General features: G+C 45.9%; 1 protein-coding gene and 1 pseudogene across 3 annotated transcripts; both read left to right on the top strand.

Moving 5' to 3' along the window:
- The first annotated feature begins 6,730 nt into the window (after window positions 1–6,730).
- On the top strand, window positions 6,731–9,763 carry LOC119251998 (HLA class I histocompatibility antigen, A alpha chain-like). Of its 3 annotated transcripts, none has more exons than XM_054698505.1 (7): window positions 6,731–6,823; window positions 7,115–7,393; window positions 7,587–7,868; window positions 8,444–8,719; window positions 8,838–8,954; window positions 9,210–9,242; window positions 9,365–9,763. In XM_054698505.1, exons 1-7 carry the CDS (start codon window positions 6,760–6,762, stop codon window positions 9,406–9,408), a joined length of 1,095 nt encoding a protein of 364 aa, XP_054554480.1. In that variant the 5' UTR covers window positions 6,731–6,759; the 3' UTR covers window positions 9,409–9,763. The 3 variants fall into 3 exon arrangements, with proteins under 3 accessions (XP_054554480.1, XP_054554481.1, XP_054554482.1); XM_054698506.1 differs by having other exon boundaries at window positions 7,593–7,868; window positions 9,365–9,762; XM_054698507.1 differs by lacking the exons at window positions 9,210–9,242; window positions 9,365–9,763 and adding an exon at window positions 9,141–9,203.
- A 16,272-nt stretch (window positions 9,764–26,035) lies between these two features.
- On the top strand, window positions 26,036–27,081 carry LOC119251176 (mitochondrial carrier homolog 2-like; annotated as a pseudogene).

The raw sequence follows: 27,081 nt of genomic DNA, 5'->3' as shown, positions 1-27,081 counted from the left end.
TGTCTTTGGTTCTGTCTCCTTGTCCAGGTCCTCCTGCCCCACCTGCTTCGCCCTGGGCTCCAGCACCTCCACACAGTGACCTGGAGAGTTGCTGTCAAACTGCCTGAACGGTGCGTGGTCCATGCAGCCCACTGCGATGTACAGGGGTTCCTTGAGGCTGGGCTGGGAGGTCTTGATTTCTAAAAGCCTTAAAGAATGGGAGCCTGGGGGCAGGAAGGGGTGAAAGTCGGCCTGAACCTCCTCCCTGCACTGGTCCTGAGTCCCAGGGAGATGGGGCATGAGGGGAGAAAGTGTTCAGGAAGGGAGGAGGCTCGAGAGCTTGAAAAGGGGCATCAGGTGGAGAAGGAGTGGGGCTCAGGGGACAGAAGAGGGAGCTAGGGTCGGGGGGACTGAAAGGGACTAGGATTGAGAGGAACCGTGGGGGGACAGAGGGGCCTAAGGCAACAGCCTCTAACAGAGAAGCCTTTTCCCTCCTCCCTGTTCTCACCAGCCCAGGTTTGGGCCACAGCCCTGGAGAGAAGCAGCAGGACGTGGGTTGGGGGCCCCATGACCAGCACTACTGGGGTCAGGGGAGCTCCTGACTCTAGGCTGGTGGGTGGAAAGTTACCTGGGGGGCATGCTGATTGGCTTCCCTGGGAACCATCCAGGCACTGGGGAATGAGAACGGGGATGAGCATTCACAAGGGTCCAGGGCCCAGCACAGTTGGTGGAGACAGAAGGGAGGCTAAGGGGGCAGTGGGGTGTCCCCAACAGTAACCTTCCTGCCCTAGACACAGCCCTGGGGCCTGGAACTATAAGAACCAGACTAGGGCCCTGGGGCTTTGCTCTGGCCCCTCCTCTCCTCCCCCAAAGCTTCCTCACCCTGTCTCCGTGACCCAAGCACTGGGTCTGCGATTCTCAGTCATTTTCCTTCCAGTAAATAAGTGAGGACACCAAGTATACTTTTGTGTATGAGATATCGCTCCCCATATTACCACACTGGGAATAAAGCTGTGTTTAATCATGTAACTATTTCATTTGGAATAATATGAATAACCCAATGCATTTTGACAGAAAGTAATCTTTTTTTTTAATAAATTACTTTATTTTATATACTTCTTACATCATTTTTCACTTTTGCATAATGTATGCATTTTCATTTTGGTTATATTCCCCATACAATTCCCAGCCATTTTTCTGACCATAATCCCTCTTCTTCTCCCCCCGCCCCCCACTGTAGTGTGTCTCTGGTCTATAGTTGCTTTTTGATTTTGATTTTTCACTTTATTGCAGTTAGTCTTTTTCCTGGTCTCTTATTTAGGTTTTCTAAATTCCTGCTATGAGTGAGACCATCCGGTATTTTTCTTTTTCTTTCTGGCTTATTTCACTGAGCATGATCCCTTCCAGCTCCATCCACGTTGCTGCAAATTGCATGAGTTTATCGTTTTTGATTGCTGAGTAATATTCCACTGTGTATATATTCCACATCTTTTTGATCCAGTCATTTATTTTGGGCATTTGGGTTGTTTCCAAAGCTTAGCTATTGTAAATAGTATTGCTATAAACATAGGGGTGTAGGTGTCCTTTTGAATTAATGTTTCTGTGTCTTTTGGGTAAATACCTAGGAGTGGAATTGCTGGATCATATGGCAGCTCTATGTTTAGTAGGTCCAGAAATCTCCACACAGCTCTCCATAGTGGTTGGACCAGTTTGCACTCCCACCAACAGTGCAGGAGAGTTCCTTTTTCTCCACATCCTCGTCAACATTTGTTGTTGCTAGTTTTTTTCATATGTGCCATTCTCACTGGTGTAAGATGGTATCTCATGGTAGTTTTGATTTGCATTTCCCTGATGACAAGTGATGTTGAACATTTTTTCGTATGCCTGTTGGCCATTTGCATTTCCTCTTCAGAGAAGTTTCTTTTTAGCTCTTCTGCCCATTTTTTGACTGGATTATTTTCTTTGTTGTTGTTGAGTCTCATGAGCTCGTTGTAGATTTTTGTGATCTGTCCTTTATCATTAGTGTTGTGTGCAAAAATGTTCTCCCAGTCAGTGGGGTTTCTCTTTGTTTTGGTTATTGTCTCTTTTGCTGTGCAGAAGCTCTTTAATTTGATGTAGTCCCAGCTGTTTATCTTTGCCTTCACTATCACTGCTTTGGATGATGTGTCTGTAAAGATGTCTTTGAGGTGCAAATCATGTAGTGTTTCGACTATATTTCCTTCTATGTATTTTATGGTTTCAGGTTTTATGTCTAGTTCTTTAAACCATTTTGAATTGGTTTTTGTGCATGGTGTGAGGTAGCAGTCAAGCTTCATTCTTTTGCATGTAGCAACCCAGTTTTCCCAGCACCATTTATTCAGCAAACTTTCTTTAAATGAGAAAGTGTTCTCTTTAAAAAAAAAAAAAAAAAAGATTTATTTATTTACTTATACAAGCACTGGGTCCATTCAGAAGCATGGGAGGGTGAGAGAATTCACCAGAGCCAGAGCAGGGAACAGAACAGGCAGAGGAACCAAAGTACACTGCTGAGGGGAGCAGCGGGCAGCAGGAGAGGTCTGCGCACCATGTGGGACCCTTGCCCGGCGGCCGGGGATTGAACCGGCACTACAGAGGCTGCAGGCAGCTTCGCAACCCAGTGCTCAATTGCTGTGCCACCGGGGAGGCCCGAGAAACTTTTCTTAACAAAAATAACACATCTGAAAATAATCAGGCCAATGAGAAGTGGACCTTTTGCATTTTTTATTTTTGCAATTGTCTTTCTTGTCTGTCTCATTAGAAGACCTTTGGATTTTCTTCATATTTTCTTCTCCGTTTAGTTTGTTGTTCTGGTTGAAGTCTATGAAAAAATATACACTGCCTTACTATAACTATGCAGACACTGCCTTACACAAATATGTTGAAGTAGTGTTTTTTTAGACAATTTGGAATATTCCACTTTGATACTACATTAAAACTATACAGTTTTAACCTTGGTATTTTCTCCAAGGTTAATTGGAGTAAAACCTGAAACAGTATCATTGAATATTTCTTATTCTGTTACATTTCCATAGACCTCTTGTTGTAGAAATAAATTCTGGCCTTTTCCCCAGGCAGAGGAAGAACAAGGGGTACTTCATAATGGTGAGGTCAGAAGCTTTATTATTCATGCATGAGGTCCCAGACCTGGGTAGCCCCCTAAGTCAGAGCACCAGTTTAAAGACCAAGGGTTCCTTTTATACACAACTGTGTCCATATCTGTTACATTGATAGTGACGTGGTTTTTGTGGAGTCTGTGGGTTTGGAGTCCGGGGTCTTTGGGGTCACTCTGGGAAAGGTTTCACCAGAGCTCCCCTTTCAGCGACACGTGGTGAGGTCCCCAGCGAGTTTCTCCATGAGACAAAGACACTAGTTATATTTAAAAGATAGGTTTATTAGGGAAAGGGACAGAATAGTAGAAGACACTTGCATAGACATAAGCGGGCAGGAATAGCTGCCCCGAAAGGGACAGGTTTGCTGAGAGAGGCCTGCGTGGTTGCAGGCGGGCAGTCTTGAGAAGAGCGGCCTTTGCTGAAGGAGGTCAGTGCAGAGAAGCCCAGGCATGGTGCAGGTCACGGGCAGGCAGGCAGGCAGGAAGCTGCTGTCCTGCGGAGGGAGAGGGTTGGTAAAAAGAGGCATCTGCATAGACACAGGTGGGCAGTGGGCTTGCTGCCCTGAGCCTGTCAGAGACTGCACTGATATAGTCCTCTGCTGTTTGGGAGGGGCCGCTCCTTGTGAGCTTTAGGGTTAGTGGCTGATTTTGGATAACTAAGCAGAATCTGAAAGGGACAGCAGATTCCACCATGGGCTCAATCTCCATATCTTTACCTGTGGATGTGTGCTCTGATACCTGCTTGGATGTTATGTAATCCAGGCATTGGTGCCTGAAGATCTTAGTTTTCACAACTGTGTAGTCTGTGCCTAAGGATCCTAGTTTCCATAACTGTGTTGACGGTTATGCTAATCTCTTCTACCTCCATCTTCTTGTGAGAGCCACGTTTCTGGTCGTGTGGTGCTTCCTTTTGCAGTTTATTTATTTATTTTTTTCATTCCTGTCCTCCATCAATAGCATCGTTTTTCAGCAGGCACAACCATTTGCTGCAAAGTCCCCCAACAAGGGGGGCCAGGCAAGGGGGTGAAGATGCAGGCATTTGAGGATGCCCTTTAAGAGACAGGCCAGTTGGCTGACTGCCCAACCTTGTAGATAAGAGTGCTGAGGCCCTGGCCATGCATCTTAAAAGGGAAAGAGCTGTGAGTAAGCAAACTTGTTAATTATGCCTGCATGGGAGTGTTCATTGTGTTACAGGGCAAGGAGAGGAGCACCCCAGGCCCAGCAAACCTGTCTGCTCTAAATAGGCTCTGCCATCCACTGCATCAACACAAAACATGTAAGACTGTAATGGGAAGGAACTTGAATACAATTAGTAAACAATACAGAAAAGACAAAGAATATAGTTTCTAAATCAAGCACCCATGTTACCCATCCCCTTGTGGGTAAAAGACCACACGAATGGTCTTTTGGGCCAGAGCAAGGCCCGAAAGCCTGCCACAAATCTAAAGCATCTTTTAGTGGGAACCCACAGAAAAGGATCAGAAATAACCAGACAAGCTTGGGAGAAAAAGAGCAAATTCAAAATCAAGATAAAAGCTGCCATTGTCACCTTCCCACAGGTCTCTCACCAACATCAGTTTCAGCACCAAAAGGTAAGCGCCGTTTCTTCACGTGTCTCTCTGTTCCATGTGCCCCCTCCAGGTCTCCTTATGGCTCCATCCTGCTTCCTGCCTTCCTCAGTCTCCTCTGCAGCTTCTTCTCTTCTCTTTAGCTCCACCCTCCTTTGAGTGGGATAAGGGAACCTGGAACTTCCCCTTTCCCTGGGCAGCAGCCTGTTACAATTGCACCAAGACTGGAAATTCTGCTGGAATCTTTATTATATTCATTTGCTCAATAATATATGTTCTCATCACTCTCTTGCATATTGGTTGGGTCTTGTGCTTATGTGTGATTTTTTTAAAGTAATATTGTTCTACTAAGTTATAAAGATCTTCAGTATTCATTACACTGGAATCAAATAATTAAAAAAAATTTTTTTTCACTTAATTTTTCACCACAAATCCCAAAAGTAAAAGTTGTACTGGAAGTTGTGAAGTTAGTGAAAGATGGAGGAGAGCAATGGAAAAAGACTGGAAAGGAGATGGCCCAAGACCAGAAACCTGGCTCACACAAGTAGGGGTTAAAAGGGATTAACACAGCCATTGACACAGATAGAGAAACCGAGATCCTTAGGCTCCAAAGCCTAGATTACAAAGCAGAAAATCCAAGCAGGTATGAGACTGCTATCTAGAGCACAGGCCCAAGGGTAAAGATATGGAGATTGAGCCCTTTGTAGACTCTCCTGTCCCTTTCAGATTCTGCATAGTTGTCCAACATCAACAACTAACCAGAAGGCTCACGAGGAGTGACCCCTCCCAAACAGAAAAAGACTATGTCAGTGCAGTCTCTGCACAGGCTGGGGGCAGCAATCCCTCTGCCCACCTGTGACTATGCAGGTGCATCTTTTTGCCAACTCTCTTCTCTGCAGGGCAGCAGCCTCCTGCCTGCCTGTGACCTGCATCATGCCTGCACTTCTCTTCATTGACCTCCCTCAGTGGAGGCAGCTCTCCTCAAGGCCACCTGCCTGCAACCATGCAGGCCTCTCTCAGCAAACCTGCCCCTTTCAGGAGGCAGATCTTCCTGCCCGCTTGTGTCTATGCAAGTGTCCTTTACTCTTCTGTCCCTTGTCTAATAAATCTGCTCTTTAAATATAACTAATGTCTTGTGGAGAAACTCACCTGGGGAATTCTTCGTGTGTTGCTGAAACAGGAACTCTGGTGAAACCTTTCCCAGAGTGAACCCCAGGACCCCGCACTCCAAACCCACTGACTCCAAAAACTCCATCATTAGCATACTATAGGCTATTAATATTCTTTTTTTTAAAAAAAAATTATTTATTCATACAAGAACTGGGGTACAGGCCAGAGGTGTGGCGGGTGAGAGGATTCATCAAAGACAGAGTGGGGAGCAGAACAGGAAGAACTACAGAAATACATTGCTGAGGGGAGCAGCAGGTGAGACAGGGGAGGACTGCTGTGCCATGTGGGTTGCTCCATGGCCATGGATTGAACTGGTGCTTCTGCAGCTACAGGTCACTTCATTGTGCTGATGCTTAACCCCTTGCGCCACCAGGGAGGCCCCAGGTTATTTATATTCTAAAGTAAAGAAGCAATAACATCTTTTAAAAAGGTTTTATTCTAGTAAAGTAAATGTTTAAAGCTATAACCCACCTAAAAAAAAATTATACATGGGATCCGTAATAATTTGTGAGACTGTACAGAGTTTCTGAAAGAAAAATGTTTGAGGCTTGCGGACCCAGTCCCTGGGCCTGGACTCAGGGACACGGTGTGGCAAAGGTCTCGGAGCAGGAGAGGAGGGGGCGGCAAAGTCCCAGGTCTCGGGGTGTGGCTGTCTGGGTCTCAGTCCCCAGTGCAGTGTGCAGGGCTGGAAGGTGACTGCTGGGGGTTTGCCCTCTTCCCTCGGTTCCACTTCTGGGCTCACAGCCTGGGCGGGTCCTACTTCCTGGATACTGGTGAGTCACCCCAGGGCTCACTCCCCATTGCCTGGAGGTCTCCGGAGCAGCCAATCAGCAGCCCCGCGGCTCCCGTTCCAAAGCCCCCACCCGCCCGCCGGGACTCCGTCTCCCCAGCCCGGGTGGAGGCGCGTCCTGGGGGATGGGGGGCGCAGCCCTCCTGCTCCTGCTCGCGGTGGCCGCGGCCCCGAGGGAGACCCGGGCGGGTGAGTGCGGGTCGGGAGGGGACAGGGCGCTCCCAGAGGCGGGAGCGAGGGCGCGGGCGGGCGTGGGAAAGGCGCGACCTCGCCGCCGCCCTAGTTGTCCCCCCACCTCGGCCCGCCCCGTCCTGGCCCCTTTCCGTCCCCCGAGACCCCAGCCTCCTCTGGCCCCCCGAGTCCCGGCCATTTTCGTCCCGCAGCCGCTTTTCACTCTCACTTTCTGTCTCGTGGGCGCCCCCTGGGACTCGAGCCCCCGAAGGGGAAAAGAATAGCCCGGGTCTCCCCTCCCGCCCCCAGGCCCCCACTCCCTGAGGCTTTTCTACACCACGTTGGCCCGGCCCGGCCTCGGGGAGCCCCGCTACATCGCCGTGGGCTACGTGGACGACACGCAGTTCGGGCGGTTCGACAGCGACTCTCTGGGCCAGAGCGCGGAGCCGCGGGCGCCCTGGGCGGGGCAGGCGGTGCAGGAGGAGCCAGAGGACTGGGACAAGGAGACGCGGCACCAAAGGGACAACACACGGTGGTCCCGAGCGCACCTGGACGCCCTGCGCGGCCTCTACAACCAGAGCGAGACCGGTGAGCTGGCGCGGGTCCGGGCCGGGTCAGCACCCCCATCCCCACGGACGGGGGTCGCTCAGGGTCTCCCCCTCCAGGCTTCTCTGCAACCTGCCCGGGAACAGCCGCGGGGCTTTCACTCCTTTTCATTCTGTTTAGTTTATTCCCGGCGGGAGGGGATGCGTGCAGGGTGACGAGAGGTGACACGGGGCAGGGACAGGGTCTCACACCCTCCAGGAGATGTTTGGCTGCGACGTGGGGCCCGACGGGCGCCTCCTCAGTGGGTATGTGCAGTTCGCCTACGAAGGCGCGGATTACCTGGCCCTGAACGAGGACCTGCGCTCCTGGACCGCTGCGGACACAGCTGCTCAGATCACCCGGCGCCAGTGGGAGGCCCGGGGTGAGGCTGAGAAGATCAGGAACTTTGTGGAGGGCAGGTGCCTGAGGTGGCTGCTCAGATTCCTGGCGCACGGGAAGGAGACTCTGCAGCGCACAGGTAAGAGGGGCCTGGAGGCCTCCCGGTCCCCCCCTAACTGGAGTCACTGCGGGAAATGAGTCCTCTCTCTAGTCCCGAGAGGGGGACTCCCCTGGGTTTCATGTTCTGCACTAGAGAGACTCCCAGAGACTCCGGCTTCTCCTGAAGGACAGTGAAGGGATCCCGTCTCTCCTGAGAAAGACAGACAGTCCCTGACATCACACGTCACCGGGTCCTTTTGACCAGGGGCCTGTTTGAGAACCACGAGTTTCTCTCTCAGTCTTGTTTCTGGTCTGAGAACATTTTCAGTTATGTGGTTCCTGCTTTTCTGTGTCATTCACCTTCCACCCAGGTCAGGAATAAAAAGTCTGTGTTCCACTCCCTCTGCTTCATCCTACCCTGGGTTTTCGTCCTTATTCTAGAACTTTCTAAGGAATAGGAGAATCTCATAGATTCCCCTAGATTAGCCTGTTTTTTACATTTTATGCTTCTTGCTGCCACACCAGTTGTCTTGTCCATTGTGAGGATGGTCTCACGAGGATTCTTCAGTGTCCATGGAGGAAACACAAGGTGAGTTTTCTGATTTACCACCTCAGATCCCCCAAAGACACACATGACCCACCACCCCTCCAGTGACCATGAGGTCATCCTGAGGTGCTGGGCCCTGGACTTCTACCCTGCGGACATCACCCTGACCTGGCAGCGAGATGGGGAGGACCTGACCCAGGAGATGGAGCTGGTGGAGACCAGGCCTGGGGGAGATGGAACCTTCCAGAAGTGGGCGGCTGTGGTGGTGCCTTCTGGAGAGGAGCAGAGATACACTTGTCACGTGCAGCATGAAGGCCTGCTGGAGCCCCAAGTCCTGAGATGGGGTAAGGAGGAGGATGTGGGCACAGAGGCTGTTCTCAGGGCCATCAGGGCACTTCTGGAGCCCTTCAGAGGGCCAGGATAAGGTCTGGGGCTCAGGGTATAATCTTCCCTTCCCTTCAGTGCCTCCTCAGTCCTCCATCCCTACCACGGGCATCTTTGCTGGCCTGGTTCTCCTTGGAGCTGTGCTCACTGGAACTGCGGTGGCTGCAGCTGTGATGTGGAGGAAGAAACGCTCAGGTAGGGAAGGGACTGGGGGCTTTCAAGTTCCAGGGAGAACTTGCCCTACCTGGTTAATGGGAAGTACGATCCACACATATGTGTGGTACCGAGAGGGTATTTGGTCCCCCTCACCTCCTTTCTTCATTTTTCCCAGTCCTGACCTGGGTCTTTACTCACTGTTCTGGAAACTTCCCTGTTCTGCAGGATTAAAAGATTCCTTTAGGTCTCCTGACCTGACCACACCCTAGTCTCACATGATGTTTCTTCACACAGGAGGAAAAGGAGGAAGCTACACTCAGGCTGCAGGTAAGTGTGGTTTGATCCCTGAGCACCTGGGGACAGTGTAAATGGACTCCATGGGAGAATCACCATCATCACTCCCTCCTATGGTCTCATTTCTGACCAGGTTCTGTTTTGCTCTCAACCAGGCAGCAGCAGTGCCCAGGGCTCTGATGTATCTCTCAGCCCCTAAGGATCTTTTACAATGAACCTGTTGAGTCTCCTGTTGTGCACACCCTGGACAGAAGGATGATGGTGTCACTGTTGTTCTTAACTGTGATATTGAGCATTTGATCATATTTTTACTTTTCTATGACTAAAGTTGCTGTTTGTAAGGAAATTTTGTACATTTTTACAGATAGGTTGCCATTCATTTATTACACTATTTTGTCCTTATTAAAATTGGGTTATTTCTTTCTGATCATTGAGTTTTAGGCATTATTTGTAGATACAGTCCTTTATCAGATTCGTGATTTGCAAATGTTTCTCCCCACTCTGTGACCTGAACTCCTTTACTGTTGGGAAAACAAACACTATTGCCCAGACAGGAGCATGGAGATATATATATATATATATATATATATATATATATGAGAAAAGATAAATTGCTAACTGTTTTTGAGCAGACACTGGCTGCCTGGGGTCTTGGGGGTGGAGTGGAATGACTTATGCGTATCCTTGAGTATTATTTAAATGTCCTTGTATGAGCATGAAATATGCTTTCTAAAGTAAATTACACTTTATTCCTCGATTTATAAAACTGTTCACACATCATGTCCAAATCATGTGTTAAGACCAGACTGACACGTGGATTACATGTGATGGACCTGCATGTCACAGTCACAAAGTCATGGTTTCTCTCAGGGTTCACTCTGGTGTTGTCCATTCTCGGGGTGTTGGACAAATGTATAATGACCTGTGTCCACCATGAGAATATCATGCAGAGTATTTTCACTGCCCATAGTGTCTTCTGTGCTCCAAGGAAGCAAAAGCAAAAAGAAACCAATGGAATCACATCAGACTAAAAAGCTTCTACATAGTGAAGGAAACTATCGTTAAAATGATAAGACAATATCAAATCGGAGAAACTATTTGCACATCATCAATCCAACAAGGAGTTAATCTCCAAAATCTACAAAGAACTCCAAAACAAGAAAACAACTCAAAACAGGGGCAGAGGAGCTAAATAGGTACTTTTTCTAAAGAAGACACACATGTGGCCAATAGGTAGATGGATAAATGTTTGCCATGTGCTGTCAGGAAAATGCCAATTGAAATCATAATGAGTTACCACCTCACACTGTGAGAATGACCCACTAAAGGGTGTGGAGGAAAAGGAACTCTGGCACATGGTGGGAATGATGTCTGGTCCTGTTAGTGGGCAGAATGAGGGGTTCCCTGGACCCTAAAAACTGTACACTCTACAAGGGATCTGCCATCAGCTGCATAAAAACAAAACATACTCTAAAGTATAAGACCTTCAACAGAAAAGAACTTTAATGCAATTAGTATAAAATAGAGAATCAGTGTGCAATAGAGCGAGAGAAGAGAAAGAATATAATTAGAATAGTACCCAAGTGAAGCACCCAATGTTACCCGTCTCCTCATGGGTAAATGCCCAGAGAAACAGGCTTGGCCCAAAGTAGGCACACTGGGGCCCAAAAGCCTGCCACAAGGCTAAGGCACCCACTGGTAGAGACCCATGGGACAGGGGCAGGAGGGGCCAGGCAAGTCTGGAAGGAAAAGAACAAAATCAAAATCCACATCAAGATAACAGCAGCCATTGTCAGCTTCCCCATGGGTCTCTCATTCACATTTTTGTCTCCTTCACTTGTCTCTTTCCATGTCCCCAACTCCCTGGAACAAGTCCAAGCGAGAAGCAAGTGTGGTTTCTTCTTCACATGTCTCTCTTCTTCATGCACCTCCTCCAGCCTCCTTTCCTCGTCTTACTCCACGTCTTCTTCCTCTTCCTTAGCTTCTCATCCCTGATCAGCTCCACCTTTCCTTGGGCGGGGCAGTAACCTGGAACCTCTGTTTTCTATGGATAGCACATTGGTCCTGCCCCTATATAAAAAAAAATTAAAATGAAGGTTCCTCAAAATAGACCTGTCACATGGTCAAGCATCCCATTCCGTAGTATTTATCCAAAGAAGGTAAAAACACTAATTCCAAGGAATATGCGCCTCCTCTGGTCACTGCAACGCTGTCTACTATAACCAAGCGATGAAGACAACCTAAGTGCCCAATGGCAGATGAGGGGATAAAGAATACAAGCTATATACACAATGGAATACTACTCGCCTGTGAAAAAGATGAAATATTGTATTTGCAACAACATGGATAGTTGTGTATGGGATTGTGCTAAGTGAAATAAGTTTGAAGGGGAAAGTTAAATACTGGATGATTTCATATTTGGAATATAAAGAAACAAAGCAGGGACAGATGAAACTAAACCAAAACATACTCTCTCTCTATATATATATATATGACTGCAGAATGGAAGCCATGGGCTCGGGGTAAGAGTAGGAAACAGTCGGAAGAGGGCCCAATGGACTATGATGAAGACTGTGGTGCCCTGGGTGTGGTGGTAACGAACATCTGAAGAGGTGTGACCCTTGCCTCTGAACACATGCAGTATTGTAAACCAATGCTAACCTCAGGTGAATAATACAATGAAGGTAAAAAGAAAAAAAAAGTAAATTGTCTCCTCCATCAGTCACTGACCTCAGGACTTTGCCTTCACCTCCTCACTGTCATGCAGGCTGAGGGGCTGGTTTCCCACAAGGTCAGAGGCAAGAGGTGCAGGGACTCCTGGAGCTGCTCAGACCCCGCTAAGTAGAGACACTGCAGAGAGGGCGGCTTTGAGGGGACCAGAGACAGAGGGTCAGAGTAACGCCAGTGCTAAATGAGGGTCTGGTTCCCAAGGAGAGGGGAGTGTGTGTGTGTTTGCGCGTGTGTATAACAGGAATGACAGGATACACAACATAAGATGATGGGAAGTCAATTAACATCAAGCCCCAGAATAAATTAATTCAAATTGCACACAGAGTAGAGAGTGTCAGAACAACACCTCAGTAAATACAGTTCCATGCAGAAGCAGCTTCTGAGCAGGACTGAAAAAGCATTGGACCTGAAGAAGAGGAGGAGGTTTAGAAATATCTCATGGTTGCCTTGAGGTGTAAAGAGCTGGGCAGGACCCCTCCCCCCACCCTGGCCCCTGCTAGGATGTTGTGGCATCTTCACCCCTGACAGCTCCCTCCCCCAAACCCCAAAGTTCATCTCCTTTGGAGTCACCTGTATATGTACATATATGTATACGTGTAATCCCAGCTTCTTCTTAATTTCCCACCTGTCTGGGGCATTTAGGTTGTTTCCATAGCTTGGTTACTGTAAATAGTGCTTCAGTGGTGACGGGAGTGCAGGTCCCTTTACAGGAGAGTATCCTCTGTGAGGAGATCCTCAGTGTAGAATTTCTGGGTCCAATGGCAGAACCACATTTACTCTTTAAGAAACCTCAGTACTGTTTCCATAAGGGCTGGCTCAGTCTTTATCCAAAAACTGTGCACGACTGTCCCCTTTTTCCACATCCTTGCCAGCACTTGAGTTTCTGTCTTTTGGATATAGGCCATTCTCACAGGTGTGAAGGTTTAAAGCAGGGGATCATAAAGCCACACAATGTGGGCAAAAAGAAATCCTGTAACACTCAGGCCCACACAAGGCTGTCTAATACCCTGAAAGAAAATAATGATGAAGAAATTCAGGTGAATTCCCTCAGTGTTAACAATATCAATGGTGCACTGCATTCTCAAGATGTCCTCCTGAAAGCATCCCCATAATCTTGTCCCAGTCTCTCTGCCACAAATTCCAGCCCCCCAGCAGTCTTCGAGGGTCTCACCTTTAGGGACTGAGATACATTTCAGAGCACTGGGACTGTGGCTGCCTGGGGGAGAACACAACAAACCTTGGTCAGAGATAAGACCATGGGAGGAACAGATGAGAGTGACTCCCCCACGGGCTCCATCTGCACTGTCCCCAGGGGCTCAGGGATCCAACCCTTGAACACACTTACTTGCAGCCTGAGTGTAGCTTCCTCCTTGTCCTCCTATGGGAAGAAGCATCATGTCAGGCGAGGGAGGAGTCAGGTCAGAAGCCTAAGGGAATCTTCTAATCCTGGACCACAAGGAAGTTTCCAGAACTGTGAGTGAAAACCCAGGTCAGGACTGGGAAAAATGAAGAAAGGAGGTGAGGGGGGACTGGACCAAATGCCCTCTGGGCAACACACATGTGTGGATGGTACTTCCCATTAACCAGGTAGGGCAACTCCTCCCTGAGACATGAAAGCCCCCAGTGGACAAGATCCCCTCACACCCTTCCCTACCTGAGCACGTCTTCTAGCCCCTCACACATGAAGCCACCTTGTATCCAATAAGCACACCTCCAAATAGAACCAAGCCGGAAATGAGGATGACAGCAAGGATGGAGAACTGAGGAGAGGGAACTGGAAGGGAGGAGAAGGCCAGACCCTGAACCTGAGGCCTCAATCTGACCCGCTGAAGGTCTCCAGAAGGGCTTCTGATGACCCTGAGTCGGCTGTGTGCCCACATCCCACTCCTTACCCCATCTCAGGACTTGGGGTGCTATCAGCCCCTCATGCTGCACATGGCATGTGTATTTCTTCTCCTCTCCAGAAGGCACCTCCACAGCTGCCCATTTCTGGAAGTTTCCACCCCCCCACCCCCAGCCTGGTGTTCACCAGCTCCATTTCCTGGGGTCATGTCCTCCACATCTAGCCCTTTGTCTAATTTCTCTATATCCATATCTAAGTGATACATTTGTTTTTCTCCGTTAGGCTTATTTCAATTAGCTCCATCCGTGTTGCCCCAGATGGCATTAGTTTATGTTCCTTGATGAGCAGTATTCTATTATCTGTGTACCACCCCTTCCACAGCTTGGCAATTATAAACAGTGCTGCAGTGATCATGGGGGTGTAGGTTTCCTTTGAAGTAATGTAACATCCTCTGGGTATGCTGGCACCTGCCACCCTAAGGGAAGCTGGAGTCTCTGAGAGCACCTGCTTACTCTGCACAGGAGGTTCCAGGAGGTTAGAAGTTCTGCAAACAGAACTTCTTCCCCAAATGAACTCCTGTTGCCCGAGGACATGCTGACTTGTGGCATGATCCCTACTAATTAGAAAAACTTGTTCCAGCAGTAACTTATTCATGTGTATAAGCATAAACACAATTGCACGCTGTTTCCTTGTCCCTTTGTTCATATCTTTAATAAGAGCTCAGGCTGGGGGAGAGGCAGAGCCACTCTAGAGGGCTCTCCCCAGACTCCCCCTGCTGCTAATTCATTTAGACTTCGAATCCAGTTCATAGCTGAGAACTTCTCATGGGCCGTCTGAGGCAGGGTAGATACCTTGGAATGTGACTGCTGGGTCCTATGGCAGATGCTCAGTTAATTTTCTAAGAAACCTGGACACTTTTTTCCATCAGGGATGAACCAGTCTATATTCCCCAAATCAGTGCAGGGCCGTCCCTTGTCTCCATGTCCTACAAGCTCTTGTTAGGTCTGGTCTTTTAGATATGGGCCATTCTCACAGGTGTGAAGTAGTTTCTCATTGTATTTTAAATCAGGGATCTTGAATGGATCAAGAAGATGGGGTATACTTCAGTCCCATGAGAATGCCCACATTAAAAATGAAAAAACAAAACAAAAAAAAAAAAAAAAAAAGAAACAACAAATGCTGGAGAGGATGTGGAGAAAAAGGAACTCTCCTGCACTGTTGGTGGAAATGCACACTGGTCCTACCATTATTCAGAGCTGTGAGGAGGACCCTCAAATTACTATAAATGGATCTATCTAATGATCCAGCAATTCCATTCCTAGGAATCTACCCAAAGGACACAAAAACAGTAATTCAAAAGGAAAACTGCACTGCTATGTTTATTTCAGCAATATTTACAGTAGCCAAGATATGGAAACAAACCCAATGCCCCCAAATCAACAAATGAGTCAAAAGGTTTTGGTATATTTAGGCAATAGAATATTACTAAGTGATGAAAGAAGACAAACTCATCAAATTTGCAGCAACGTGGAAGGAGCTAGAAGGAATTAAGCTCAGTGAAATAAGTCAGAAGGAAAAAGAAAAATAACAGGTGGCTTCACATATAGGAGGAATATAGGGGAAACAAATAAGATGTAGGGGAAAAATAATAACAGTACAAAGCACAACAAAACAAAACAAAAAAAACCAGACAATTATAAACCAGAGACATCCTGTAGGGGAGCCTGAGGGAGAGGGATGGGAAGGAGGGAGGGAGGAGCACAGGGAGCTGTGGGGATGGTGCACAGCTGCATTGGTGGAGGAACTTCTATGGGGTCTATACCTGAGGAGGAAAAAACAAACAAACATTGTTTAAAAAGGAACAATGATGTAAAATATATATAAATAAATTAATTTTAAAAATAAAAGAACTTTTACAGTTAAAAAAAAAGTCTGACCTCCAATCCTGGTAACAAACACAGTAACAATGCTTGTCTGTCTGTGCTCCCCTCCAGTGTGGCCATGAATACAAGGAGATTTATCCTGTCACTATAGTGGGGAGGGAGGTGGGGAACCAGCCTGGGTTTATCTGAGATCCTCTCCCTGCTGCACTTGGAGGGTTACCCTGGGGTAACATTACATCTTCCAAGAGCTGATGGACCCTGCCCCATCTCTCCCTCCCTTCCTGCACCTTCCATGAAGGCTCAGCTCAGTTACCGGTGTGACCTGGGCTAATCCTGTCCCTGGGCCAGGCCAGTAGGTCACACACACTGTGTGACTCCCTCCAGCTCTGGTCTAGAGAGAAAGTAGCTGTAGCCCACGGAGGCAGTGACCCCTGGGAAACAGGGGGTGCCAGGGTAGACCTCCCTGACTCTGAGGCCTGTGTATTTTCTACAGTGACCCCAAAGAAGAAGAGCTTGAAGTGAACATTGGGGGTTGGGGAGGGAGCTGTCAGGTGCAACCACATCCTGGTAGGGTCCTCGAGGGGGTCCTACCCAGCTCCTTCAGCTCAGTCCAACCACAACATATTTCTAAACTTCCTTCTATTCTGAGACCCAGTTCTTCTTCACGTCCTGCTCAAAGACAGCTTCTTCATGGAACTGTACTTATTGAGGTGTTGTGCTGACATTCTCCCTCTCTGTGAGATTTGAATTTATTTATGCTGGGACTTGATGTATAATTCTCCCCTATTTTCTTATCTTGTGTGCCCTGTCTCTCCTGTTACACACACACACACACACACACACACACACACACATACACACTCGCCTCCCCTAGAGAACCAGACCCTCACTCAGCACTGGGGTTACTCTGACCCTCTGTCTCTGGTCTCCTCGGAGCCGCCCTCTCTCTCTGGTCTCCTCGGAGCCACCCTCTCTGCAGTGTCTCTACTCAGCCGGATCTGAGCAGCCCCAGGAGTCCCTGCATCTCCTGCCTCTGCCCTTGTGGGAAACCAGGCCCTCACCCTGCATGACAGTGAGGAGGCGAAGGCAAAGTCCTGAGGTCAGTGATGGATGGAAAAGACAATTTTTCTTTTGCTCAAGATAGTTTCTCCCCCCAGCCATGATTGTATTATTTCTACTGAGGTAACATGGGTTTACATACTGTATGTGTGCAGAGGCACAGGGTCACACCTCTTCAAGTGTTTGTTACCACTTCACACCCACCTAAGGGCACCCACAGTCCTCACCACCGTCACTGGGCCCTCTTCCCACTTTGTTTCCTACATCACACCCTCTCCCTCCCCTCCCACATAGCCTCATATTTCTAGAGTATGTTTTGGTTTAGTCTCATCTGTCCCTGCTTGGTTACGTTATATTCCACTAATGAGTGACATCACTCAGTAGTTGACTTTCTCATTCTAACTTATTTCACTTAGCATAATCCCCTCCACATCTGTCAATGTTGCTGCAAATATAACTTTTCACAGCTGAGTAGTATTTCATTGTGTCTGTCTACCACCTCTTCTTAACCCACTCATCTGTCGTTGGGCACTGAGGTGTTTCCATAGTTTGTTATTGTGCACAGGCTGCAGTGAGCACAGGAGGTGCATATCCTTTGGAATTAGTGCTTTTACCTTGGGATATATAGCAAGGAATGGAATACTTGACCATATGAAAGGTGTATTTTGGATATTTTGGGAAACCTTCCTTTTTTTTTTTTTTTTTTTTGCCTAAGGGCAGGACTGTAACAGTGTGATATCCATAGTAAAGGGAGGTTCTGTTACCAGGCAGGGTGAGGGACCCAGGACTCCCAAACCTGCCCACGCTAAATGGGTTCTGCCATCAGCCACATGAAAACAAAACACACTCTAGTGCATAAGACATTTAATGGGAAGGGACTTTAATACAATCACTGTGTAAGAAAGAGAATGAAGGGAGAGAGTAGAGAATATGTTTCCCAATCAAGCACCCAAAGTTACCCATCCCCTGTGGGTCACCTCAGCCAAACAGTTTGATCCAAAACAGGGACACTGAGGCCCCAAAACCTGTCAAAAGTCTAAGGTACCTTCTTGTGGGGACCTATAGGAAAGGGGCAGAAAGAGCCAGACAAATCTGGATGGAAAAGTGCAAAATCAAAATCAAGATAAATGTTGCCACTGTAATCTCCCCACAGGTCTCTCACCCACATCTATTCCCAGTGTCTCCTCCCATGTCCCCCAAGTCCAAGGCTGAGAAGCAATCACAGCTTCTTCACCTGTTCCCAGCTTTGCTGCTGTTAGAGCCTGGGGGAAGGTGAAGACCTGGAACTGGGATTTATTTAGTTAATTAATTAATTAATTAATTAATTAATTTACTCTAATGCATAAGGTCTTCAATAGAAGAGGACTTCAATACACTTAGGTGCAATAAAGAGAATAGAAAGACTATAGTTACTATAGTTAAAGTAGTTTCTAAATGAAACACCCAAAGTTACCATTCCATTGCATGTAAATGTCCAGCCAAACAGGGTTGGCCCAGAGCAGGACCGCTGAGGCCTGAGAGCTTACAACAAGACTAAGGCACCTTCTGGTGGAGACCCATAGGAGAGGGGCAGAAGCGGCCAGGCAAGTCTGAAAGGAAAAGAGCAAAATAAAAATGATACAGGGCAAAAGAGACACTAAAGCTGGCCAAGGACACTGCCCAAATAGTTTACCAGTCTGAGTTCCTCCCCCGTGCACACAATTACAAGACCACTCAGCCTCAGAGGACAACAATAATGGGGTGTATTTAAAAACCAGGGAAAAACAAAGAGTTCCTGAGACCACAAATGGCCGTTTACCTCACCTGAAGCAGTGTCCAGTGTTTTAAAGTCCTAAACACAAATGTCCCCAAGTAGCATCTTCCTGCCACTGAGGGCCTGGAGCACGTGGCCGCCAGACTATAGGCCGGGATCCAACTCACGAAGACAGCAGAAGACACAACAGGAGATGCTCAGCGGAGCTGCCAAGATGCCCCAGCACAGCACCAGACAAGCGACACTCAAAATAGCTGCTGCAGCCGAAAGGCCTGACAAATGGCCACACTGAAATCTTAGAGAGGCTCCCAGGTCCAGGTCTCGCCTTCCCTGCCAGGCTGTGACAGCAGCAAAACCGGGAACAGTTTCAGTCACTCAGCTACTTGCAAAGCCTCCGAACATTTCCTCTCTGAGGTTGGCTGCAGAAAACACAAATAAATGGACATATATACCTTTTCCTTTTAAAAAAGAACAAATTGCAAAATTTACAGTACCTGAATTCAAAATTTACTAATGCTGCATTAATCGGGACAGTGTGATCCTGGCCTAAGTCCTGACAGGCATCAACAGAACAGATTAGAGTGTCCGGAAATAGATACACTTGGGCAATCACTTAATTTTTAACAAACAGCAAAGTAATGCATTGGGGTCAAGGAAAACCTTTTCAATGAAAGGTACGGGAACAATCAGATATTCAACTGGAAAGTTTATTTAAAAGGAACCTGAATATTCTTCAGCATTGCTCTCATCCAGCACCACACTCTCTGTTACCCTTTTCTAGTGATGCATTAGTAATGTATCACTACTGATTCGTGTCAGCAATCAAGACAGTGTTTCCACTATTGCAGTGCTATTCCTCCTACAGGGATAGCCCCTTCTCTTTATTAAAAAAAAAAAACTTTTTAAATTATTAAAATAGCAGTAGTCATTAATAACGGTTCCAGTATTAAAGAAAAAGTGCATTGTCCATTATCATACAACTCAGGAATCACTGAAATTGAGATGATGTTTTTAAGCTTCTACAAATGATATCATAAAATTTGTATAATGCCTTTTTTACCTAATACTATTTTGCATGTGCTTCTCTTTTTTGTGATTTCTTGAAATTTTATTATTTTTGTTTGAATGTAATGTGACCATTCCATTTCAACTTATGACATTTGTATGTCATTTTTACGACATTTTGTTTCCCAAAGAAATAAATTTTAACTGCAAGCTACATCCAAATTGCATATCTAATAAACATCTATTTCTAGAGTATCGAACAAACTCATGACTCTTCTATGGAAATTGCCCATTTCACAATCCTCTATCAAAAACGTAATTTGACTGTTGAGCAAGCAAGGAAGCAAGGGTGGAGAAAATTTATTTTTTTGTTATGTTACACATATTTTGTGTACTTTGTATACTTTGTTTTAACACTGACCACTAGGAAATTTAGGGTAGGTTTCAAAACTGAGCATTTCAAAATTATATTCAAGCATCCTGTTCCAAGAAAAACCACAGACGCAGTCTCCAGGCAGTAAAATGGATGACAGGTACGATGGTCCAAGGCCACTGCTGACTGTTGAAGTTCAGGCAATATGAACTAACTGACCAGCTATGGTCTCATCCAGGAATTTCAACATTATGTACAGGAATAAAGTGGGCCACTTCATGTGCCTTCCACTATAGCCCACTTTGTGAAGTGAAGACCAGAAAGAGGCAAACATCAGGGAGAAAGAAGACAGGAGGAAATGCAAAAAGGAGAAGCAGATTTGGACCAAGAGCACTTCTTTCCTAGAATCTATCAGCTTAGTTGGGTTTCACTACCTTCCAGAACTCCAGCGCATTCCTGCCTTTAAACTCTGTGAAACTTCTCAATCATTGCAATACCCAGCTCCCTACCTACTTTATGTCAAATCAAGTTTCTGTTAAAGGGGCCCATATAATACAAAATGAATATGACTTGTGGGAGATTTTCTCTCATCAGCAACCAACCCTCCTCATGTTTAGCATATTCTTTGACTTTGCCCTTGGAGAGATTTTGTCCTTCAACCTAAGGGTCCTTAGTGTTTCCAGCTCACATACTGAGGTGCTGATAGAATTACCCAGGTCATCTCTGCTTTCCTGAAGTCTCAGTGTCAAATTCGTATGCAAATTTTCCTGGCTTGAGAAAATAGCTTATCAGAATGCATAAGATTCAATAATCAGTGACTCCTTCAAGTAGTTTAATTTAGTGCCTTTCTAATCTTGGAAATGAAATCAAATTTAATTTGCTCTATTATTGATCCCAATGTAGCCAATAATTGTAATACTCTGAGAAGGAAGCATTTGTTGATTTTTGAATGTCAATCTGTTTTCAAAATTTTTGTTGGGTGAAACATAAATTTACATGGCATATTTTCAGTGACTACAAGAAGAATCATATTCACTAACAATGTTAAAATATTTTAGTATTACCAGTGCAATTTTTATTGGTCCATATAGCTGAACAGTATGTCCAGAAAGACAATAAAATCATAAAGATATGTCTAAAATTAACACAACTCTAAAATATCCTGATATGAATTTTTCTCTCATATGACCAAGAAAATTATCTTTTCAATTCATTTGGCAATTCTGTCTACTTTGTATGAGATATTTTTAACTTTAAACAAGTTTATTGATATATTAGGTTTTAGACACTTGATTTCTCTATACTTCTGTAAAACACCCACTCTTAAACTATTGTGAACATTTATTAAAAGAAGTAACCCGGGCCTCTCTGATGGTGCAAGGGGTTAAGCACCGCGCTATGAAGCAGTTTGCAGCCTCTGCAGCATGAGTTTGTCCCCGCCAGCCAGAGAGCAACCCACATGGCACAGCAGACCTCTCCTGACTTGCCCGCTGCTCCCCTCGGCAGTGTACTTTGGTCAATCTGCCTGTTCTGTTCCCCACTCTGTCTCTGGTGAATCCTCTCACCACCACCGCCCCCGCCCCCCCGCATCTCTGGCCTGTACCCCAGCTCTTTTTTTTTTTTTTAAATAATAAATTTTATTTTTATATTCCCCCATACAATTGCAAATGCCCCATTCTGACCCCAATCCTTCCCCTCCCGCCCCCCACCCCCAAAAAGTGTCTCTGGTTCATAGTTTTTTGTTGATTTTGATTTTCACTTTCTTATATTCATTTTCCTGGTCCCTTATTTAAGTTTTCTAGATTCCTGCTATGAGTGAGACCATCCGGTATTTTTCTTTTTCTTTTTGGCTTATTTTGCTGAGCATGATCCCTTCCAGCGCCATCCATGTTGCCTAAAACCAGCAGAAAGCTCCCCCAGAAGACAGAGATGGCTCCTGGAAGAGCCAGAGGGGAGTGGAGAGGTTCACCCAAGATGCCAGTCAGTCCGAGCAACACAGTGTCCCAACGCATACGACAAATTAGAAAACAGACAGTAGGGAGTAGAAGAACCACACGCAACCTAACAACTCCTCAGGAAAGAAGCACACCACTAAAAGAAAACCACTCCCCAGATTGCAACGACAGCAACTTGGAAGAACTTCTGAGCCTTCCAGAAAGAGAATTTAAAATTGCCATGATTAAAAAAGTGATAGATCAGAAGAAGGAAATAGAGTCCCTAAAGAGGGAAAACAATGGTCAGAAGAATGAAATTGAGTCCCTAAAGAGGGAAGTAAAAGAAATGCAGGAGATCAAAGAATTAATGGAGGAACTAAAGAACTCTGGGAAAAGCAATGAAAGCAGAATAGATGAAATGGAAGAACGAATAAGTACTCTTGAAGACACAGAAATAAAAAGAACCAAAACAGAAAAGGAAAGAGAAGTACGAAGGAAAAAGAATGAAGAAAGACTTCGGGAACTATCTGACTCCATGAGGAAAGGAAATATAAGAGTTATAGGAATTCCAGAAGGAGAGGAGAGAGATGTAGGAACAGAGAAAATATTCCAGGAGATAATTGAAGAGAACTTCCCAAATGCGAAGAAGGAGCTGAAAATTGATATACAAGAAGCAAGAAGAACACCAAACTTCCACGACGAAAGGAAAAACACAGCAAGACACATAATAGTAAAGCTCCCAAGAATCCAGGACAAGGAAAAAATAATGAAGCTGACAAGAGGGAAGAAACAGATAACATTCAAAGGAATACCCCAGCTCTTATATGCCTAAATAAATGAATCTTTTAAAAAAGAACAAGTAACTCAAGCAAATACTGTTCGTTAACTATTTAGCACTCTTCCAGATGCTGTGGATGATTTAGGAAAAAAAAAGATAAGATGTGTTCTTTGCCCTCCTTTACCTGGTAAAGTAGCTGGGGAATCTATAAAGCAATAGTGATAAAACAGGACAATGTAGAGTGATGTGTGTGCTGGTTTTCTTTTTTAAGTTATGAGATGAGGAGACAGAAACAAACTGAAAAAGAAAACAGAAGCGAAGAATAATACATGAAGAAAAGTGCACCTTTCACTTCTGGCAACTTTTCTCTTCTTCCCTTTTTGGGGCGCCACTGGAGTGAATCCAAGCTGAAGTGGTTAGAGAGAAGGGGTGGGATTTGATTTGGGGACTGAAGGTATACTTAGAACTTGAAGGGAAAAATGACTAAAGGCAACCTAAGTCAACATAATTATGTTGGTCAGTTCCTTATAATACTTGTAAGAAATCATTTACACACACACACACACACACACAATCTATAGGACTATTTGTATGGACAACTCTAATACATCTACCCTTTAATTTTTCGCTAAACTGCTATGTACAGTTGGGCATCAGTGCCGCCCTCTTTTCCACCACTATTTCTGTATCTGTCCCATGCTGGGGACAGGGCGGGGCTCTGTGTTTAATGGTCGTTTTCATTAACCTCATGGTTCTCCTGTTCTCAGTCTCCTCTCAGTTCTCTTTTCTGAAACTACATTTCTTCTCTCCTGTGTTAAACTCTTCCTCTGTGCCCAGCATTCTCCCCACACTGTCATCTAAAGAAACATAAGGTGCTGATGGTGCAAGAAAAGCAGCAAGTCTCTGGGAACGCGGGTTTTAGGGCATCGTCATCCATCTTTCCGTCACAGGGACCTTCTCATTGGCCATTTCTCTTCTCAGGCCCTGTCTGTCCCCATCATGCTTAACTTCCCTCTATTTTTAAATCTTGCTCCCAGTTTCTTCACTCTTACAGGAGCCCCACTTTGCTGACCTGTCTCCCCGAAAAGGGTTGGGTGGGCTTCTCTCCACACGCCCAGGGAGGGTCTCCTCCAGGGATGTCACCAGCGTGGAGACCCTGTGCCTAAGGAAGCTGTTACTGTCACTTCAATAGTGCAGAATATTTTAAATGAAGAGTCCTGAGGACTTAGGAGCTTTTTGTCCTTTTCCCTTTTCCTGAGAAAAGACGTAATCATGGTCCCACCTTTTAGATCCCACAAGAATGTGTCAGTAGTTTGGAGGGGACCATCCTGGTCACGTGTACAGTGACCATGTCTGCTCCCCCGAGAATCTCACCTTTACTCTCAGAGAGAAGCTGAGTCACCCCCTTCTTATCTGCCCATCCTGGAACATCTCTCCCCCTCTCTCCAGATGCCTCAGGGCCCTAAACACAAAGTAAACATCACAGGTTCACGCCATTATTCTTTAGAATTCATAAGCATGTAATTCCCCACACACATGCTTTTAAATTTTGGTCTGTTCGCCCACGAATCTGTCTGTTGTGGATTTGCTCATCCATTGAGTCTTAGAAGAACCCTGATGGGGTGGGGGGAATTCTCCCTTGCCCCAGCACAACTCCCTCATCTGGAAAAAGCCTCATTTCTCTTACCTTAGTGGGTAAAAATTTATCTCCTTTGACTAAACCTCTATCATCAAAAGTTATCACTTTAGGGCCTCCCCGGTGGCACAGCGGTTGAGCGCTGGGTTGCGAAGCTGCCTGTAGCCTCTGCGGCGCAGGTTCGATCCCCGGCTGCTCCCCGGCCACAGGAGGAGGGTCCCACATGGCGCGCAGACCTCTCCTGCCGCCCAATGCTCCCCTCAGCAGTGTACTTCGGTCCTTCTGCCTGCTCTGCTCCCCGCTCTGGCTCTGGTGAATTCTCTCACCCTCCCGCGCTTCTGACTGTACCCAGTGTGTGTATAAACAAAACAAACAAACAAACAAACAAACAAACAAATAAATAAAACATGCCTCTATAAAAAATAAATAAAAAATATATTAAAAAAGTTATCACTTTAATTAATAATAAAAAGATGTGAAATTTAATGAGATCATTTAAATAGGGGTTTTGGCTATTATTTTATAGAGGACCAGTGAGATGACAGTAATTTATTCTAGAGTTTTTAAGATACTCTGTGCCAGGTATGGCCATAGGTGCTAGCGAGAAACCAGTGAAAAATCAGGCAGTGCCTGCTCCCATGGAGGAAAGTGGGAGACCCTAATGTTTGCCTATTGTAAAAACCATTCACCCTTCTCTTTTTTTATGAAAAGATGTTAATTTTCTTTGGAGTCAATATGCCCATGTTTTTCCAAAGTCACATTTCCCAGTTCCCTCTGTACCTATAACAGACCACATGATATTATTATTTTTTTAAAGATTTATTTATTTATTTATACAAGCACTGGGTACAGTCAGAAGTGCAGGAGGGTGAGAGAATTCACCAGAGCCAGAGCGGGGAGCAGAGCAGGCAGAAGGAGCGAAGTACACTGCTGAGGGGAGCAGCGGGCAGCAGGAGAGGTCTGCGTGCATTGCGGGACCCTCCTCCGGTGGCCAGGGAGCAGCCGGGGATCGAACCGGCGCTGCAGAGGCCGCGGGCAGCTTCGCAGCCCAGCGCTCAACTGCTGCGCCACCGGGGAGGCTCACACATGACATTATTTTGACTAATGAAATATAGGTGAAAAAATTATATTTTGAGTTAGCATACGTCAATTTTTTTTTTAAGGGGAATTAGTGAGGGGGCAATGAGTGTGGACCTCTGGGCGTGGAGTGTTCCAGACAGAAGATGAGTGATTGCAAGTGTCCTGGGAGGGACCTTGTCTGGAGTGTCCCAGGGAGAGCCAGAATGGCGGTGCTGCTGGAATGCAGGTGTCGGGGAAGAAACTATTCGTTGTCCATCCCGGTAAAGATTTATGGGCGCACCATACAATAAAATTATAGAGCAATCAAACAATTCCCTTCTGTTAAATCTTTTGTCACACGCTCCTTCACTGCAAAGTTTAAGAACTGAGCAATTTTCAGTTGCTACCATTTTGTCTGGAAGAAGGTCATACACATGGAATCATGCAATAGGCAACCTTTTGAGACAGACTTAGTTTTCCCCTCTGCATATCACCTTTAAGCTCTGTCTGGGTTGTTGAGTGCATCAGTAGGTTTTTATCTATTTACTATTGAGTAGTATTGGATGGTTTGTACATATTTTTCATCCATTTACACATCGAAGAATATTGTGTTGTTTCCAGTTTTTGGTGCTTGTGAATAAATCTACCATAAGCTTTCTATTATCAAGCCCATTCCATGATATTTTAATTTTAGTTATTGCATTTTTTTATATACATTTAAATATCCTATGTTTTTTAATAGCAGTTTTAGGTTCATACCATCCTTTCCCAGCCGCTCATGTACGTGAAGGTGCTCATCCAGGTGGGATATGAGCCTCTGCTTCCAACAATAGGCCGAAATATTTTTGGACGGCAAGTATGTCAGCTTCCTGGGCTCTTTTGTTATGCTCAGCACATTGCGAGCATCGATGGGAAGCGTGGGTTGTTCACAGGCTTAACACCAAGACTGTGTTCAGGAGTCCTTGGAACTGTGGTCCAGGTAAAGTTTTACAGCATTACCAGGAGTGTGATAAGAATGAGGAGTTAGGACCTGGAAATGCACAGAAGGAAGTTTCATTTTGCTTTGACCGAGTTATCAAGGAGACAACTCGAGAGATGATGGCCCGTTCTGCTGCTGCCCTCATCACACATCCCTTCCATGTGATCACTCTGAGATCTATGGTATAATTTATTGGCAGAGAATCCAAGTACTGTGGACTTTGTGACTCCATTGCAACCATCTATCGGGAAGAGGGCATCCTAGGATTTTTTGCAGGTCTTATTTCTCGCCTCCTAGGTGACATCATTTCTTTGTGGCTCTGTAACTCACTGGCTTACCCCGTCAATACCTATGCACTGGACAGTGGGGTTTCCACCATGAATGAAATGAAAAGTTATTCCCAAGCTGTCACAGGGTTTTTTGCCAGTATGTTGACCTATCCCTTTGTGCTTGTCTCTAATCTTATGGCTGTCAACAACTGTGGGCTTGCTGTTCAGTGCCCTCCTTACTCCCCAATATATAATTCTTGGGTAGATTGCTGGTATATGCTACAAAAAGAGGGAAATATGAGCCGAGGAAATAGCTTGTTTTTCCGGAAAGTCCCCTTTGGGAAGACATTGTTGTGACCCGAGAATGTTAATTTGAAGATGTGGGACAGGGACAGTGATGTTTCTATAGTCCCAGATGCACAGAATTATGGGAGAGAATGTTGATTTATATACAGTGTGGCGTGCTTTTTTAATAATCATTTAATCTTGGGAAAATGGAGGTGTTTGGTGTCTGCCTTTTGTGTTCTTTATCCCAATGTAGCATAATTTACCACTGGTACTTTCCCTTGGG

The sequence above is a fragment of the Talpa occidentalis genome, unplaced genomic scaffold (genome assembly GCF_014898055.3).
Source record: "Talpa occidentalis isolate TD23 unplaced genomic scaffold, MPIMG_talOcc4v2.1 talOcc4.2, whole genome shotgun sequence".
In the NCBI taxonomy this organism is placed as follows: domain Eukaryota; kingdom Metazoa; phylum Chordata; class Mammalia; order Eulipotyphla; family Talpidae; genus Talpa; species Talpa occidentalis.
Note: the sequence above shows the minus strand (reverse complement) of the source record. Positions and strands in the feature narration are given on the sequence as shown.

Coding starts and splice junctions, on each gene's coding strand:
- LOC119251998 (XM_054698505.1), top strand. CDS start 6,760: ATGGGGGGCGCAGCCCTCCTGCTCCTGCTCGCGGTGGCCGCGGCCCCG. Junction 7,394..7,586: donor CTACAACCAGAGCGAGACCG/GTGAGCTGGCGC, acceptor GACACGGGGCAG/GGACAGGGTCTCACACCCTC. Junction 8,720..8,837: donor GCCCCAAGTCCTGAGATGGG/GTAAGGAGGAGG, acceptor CCTTCCCTTCAG/TGCCTCCTCAGTCCTCCATC.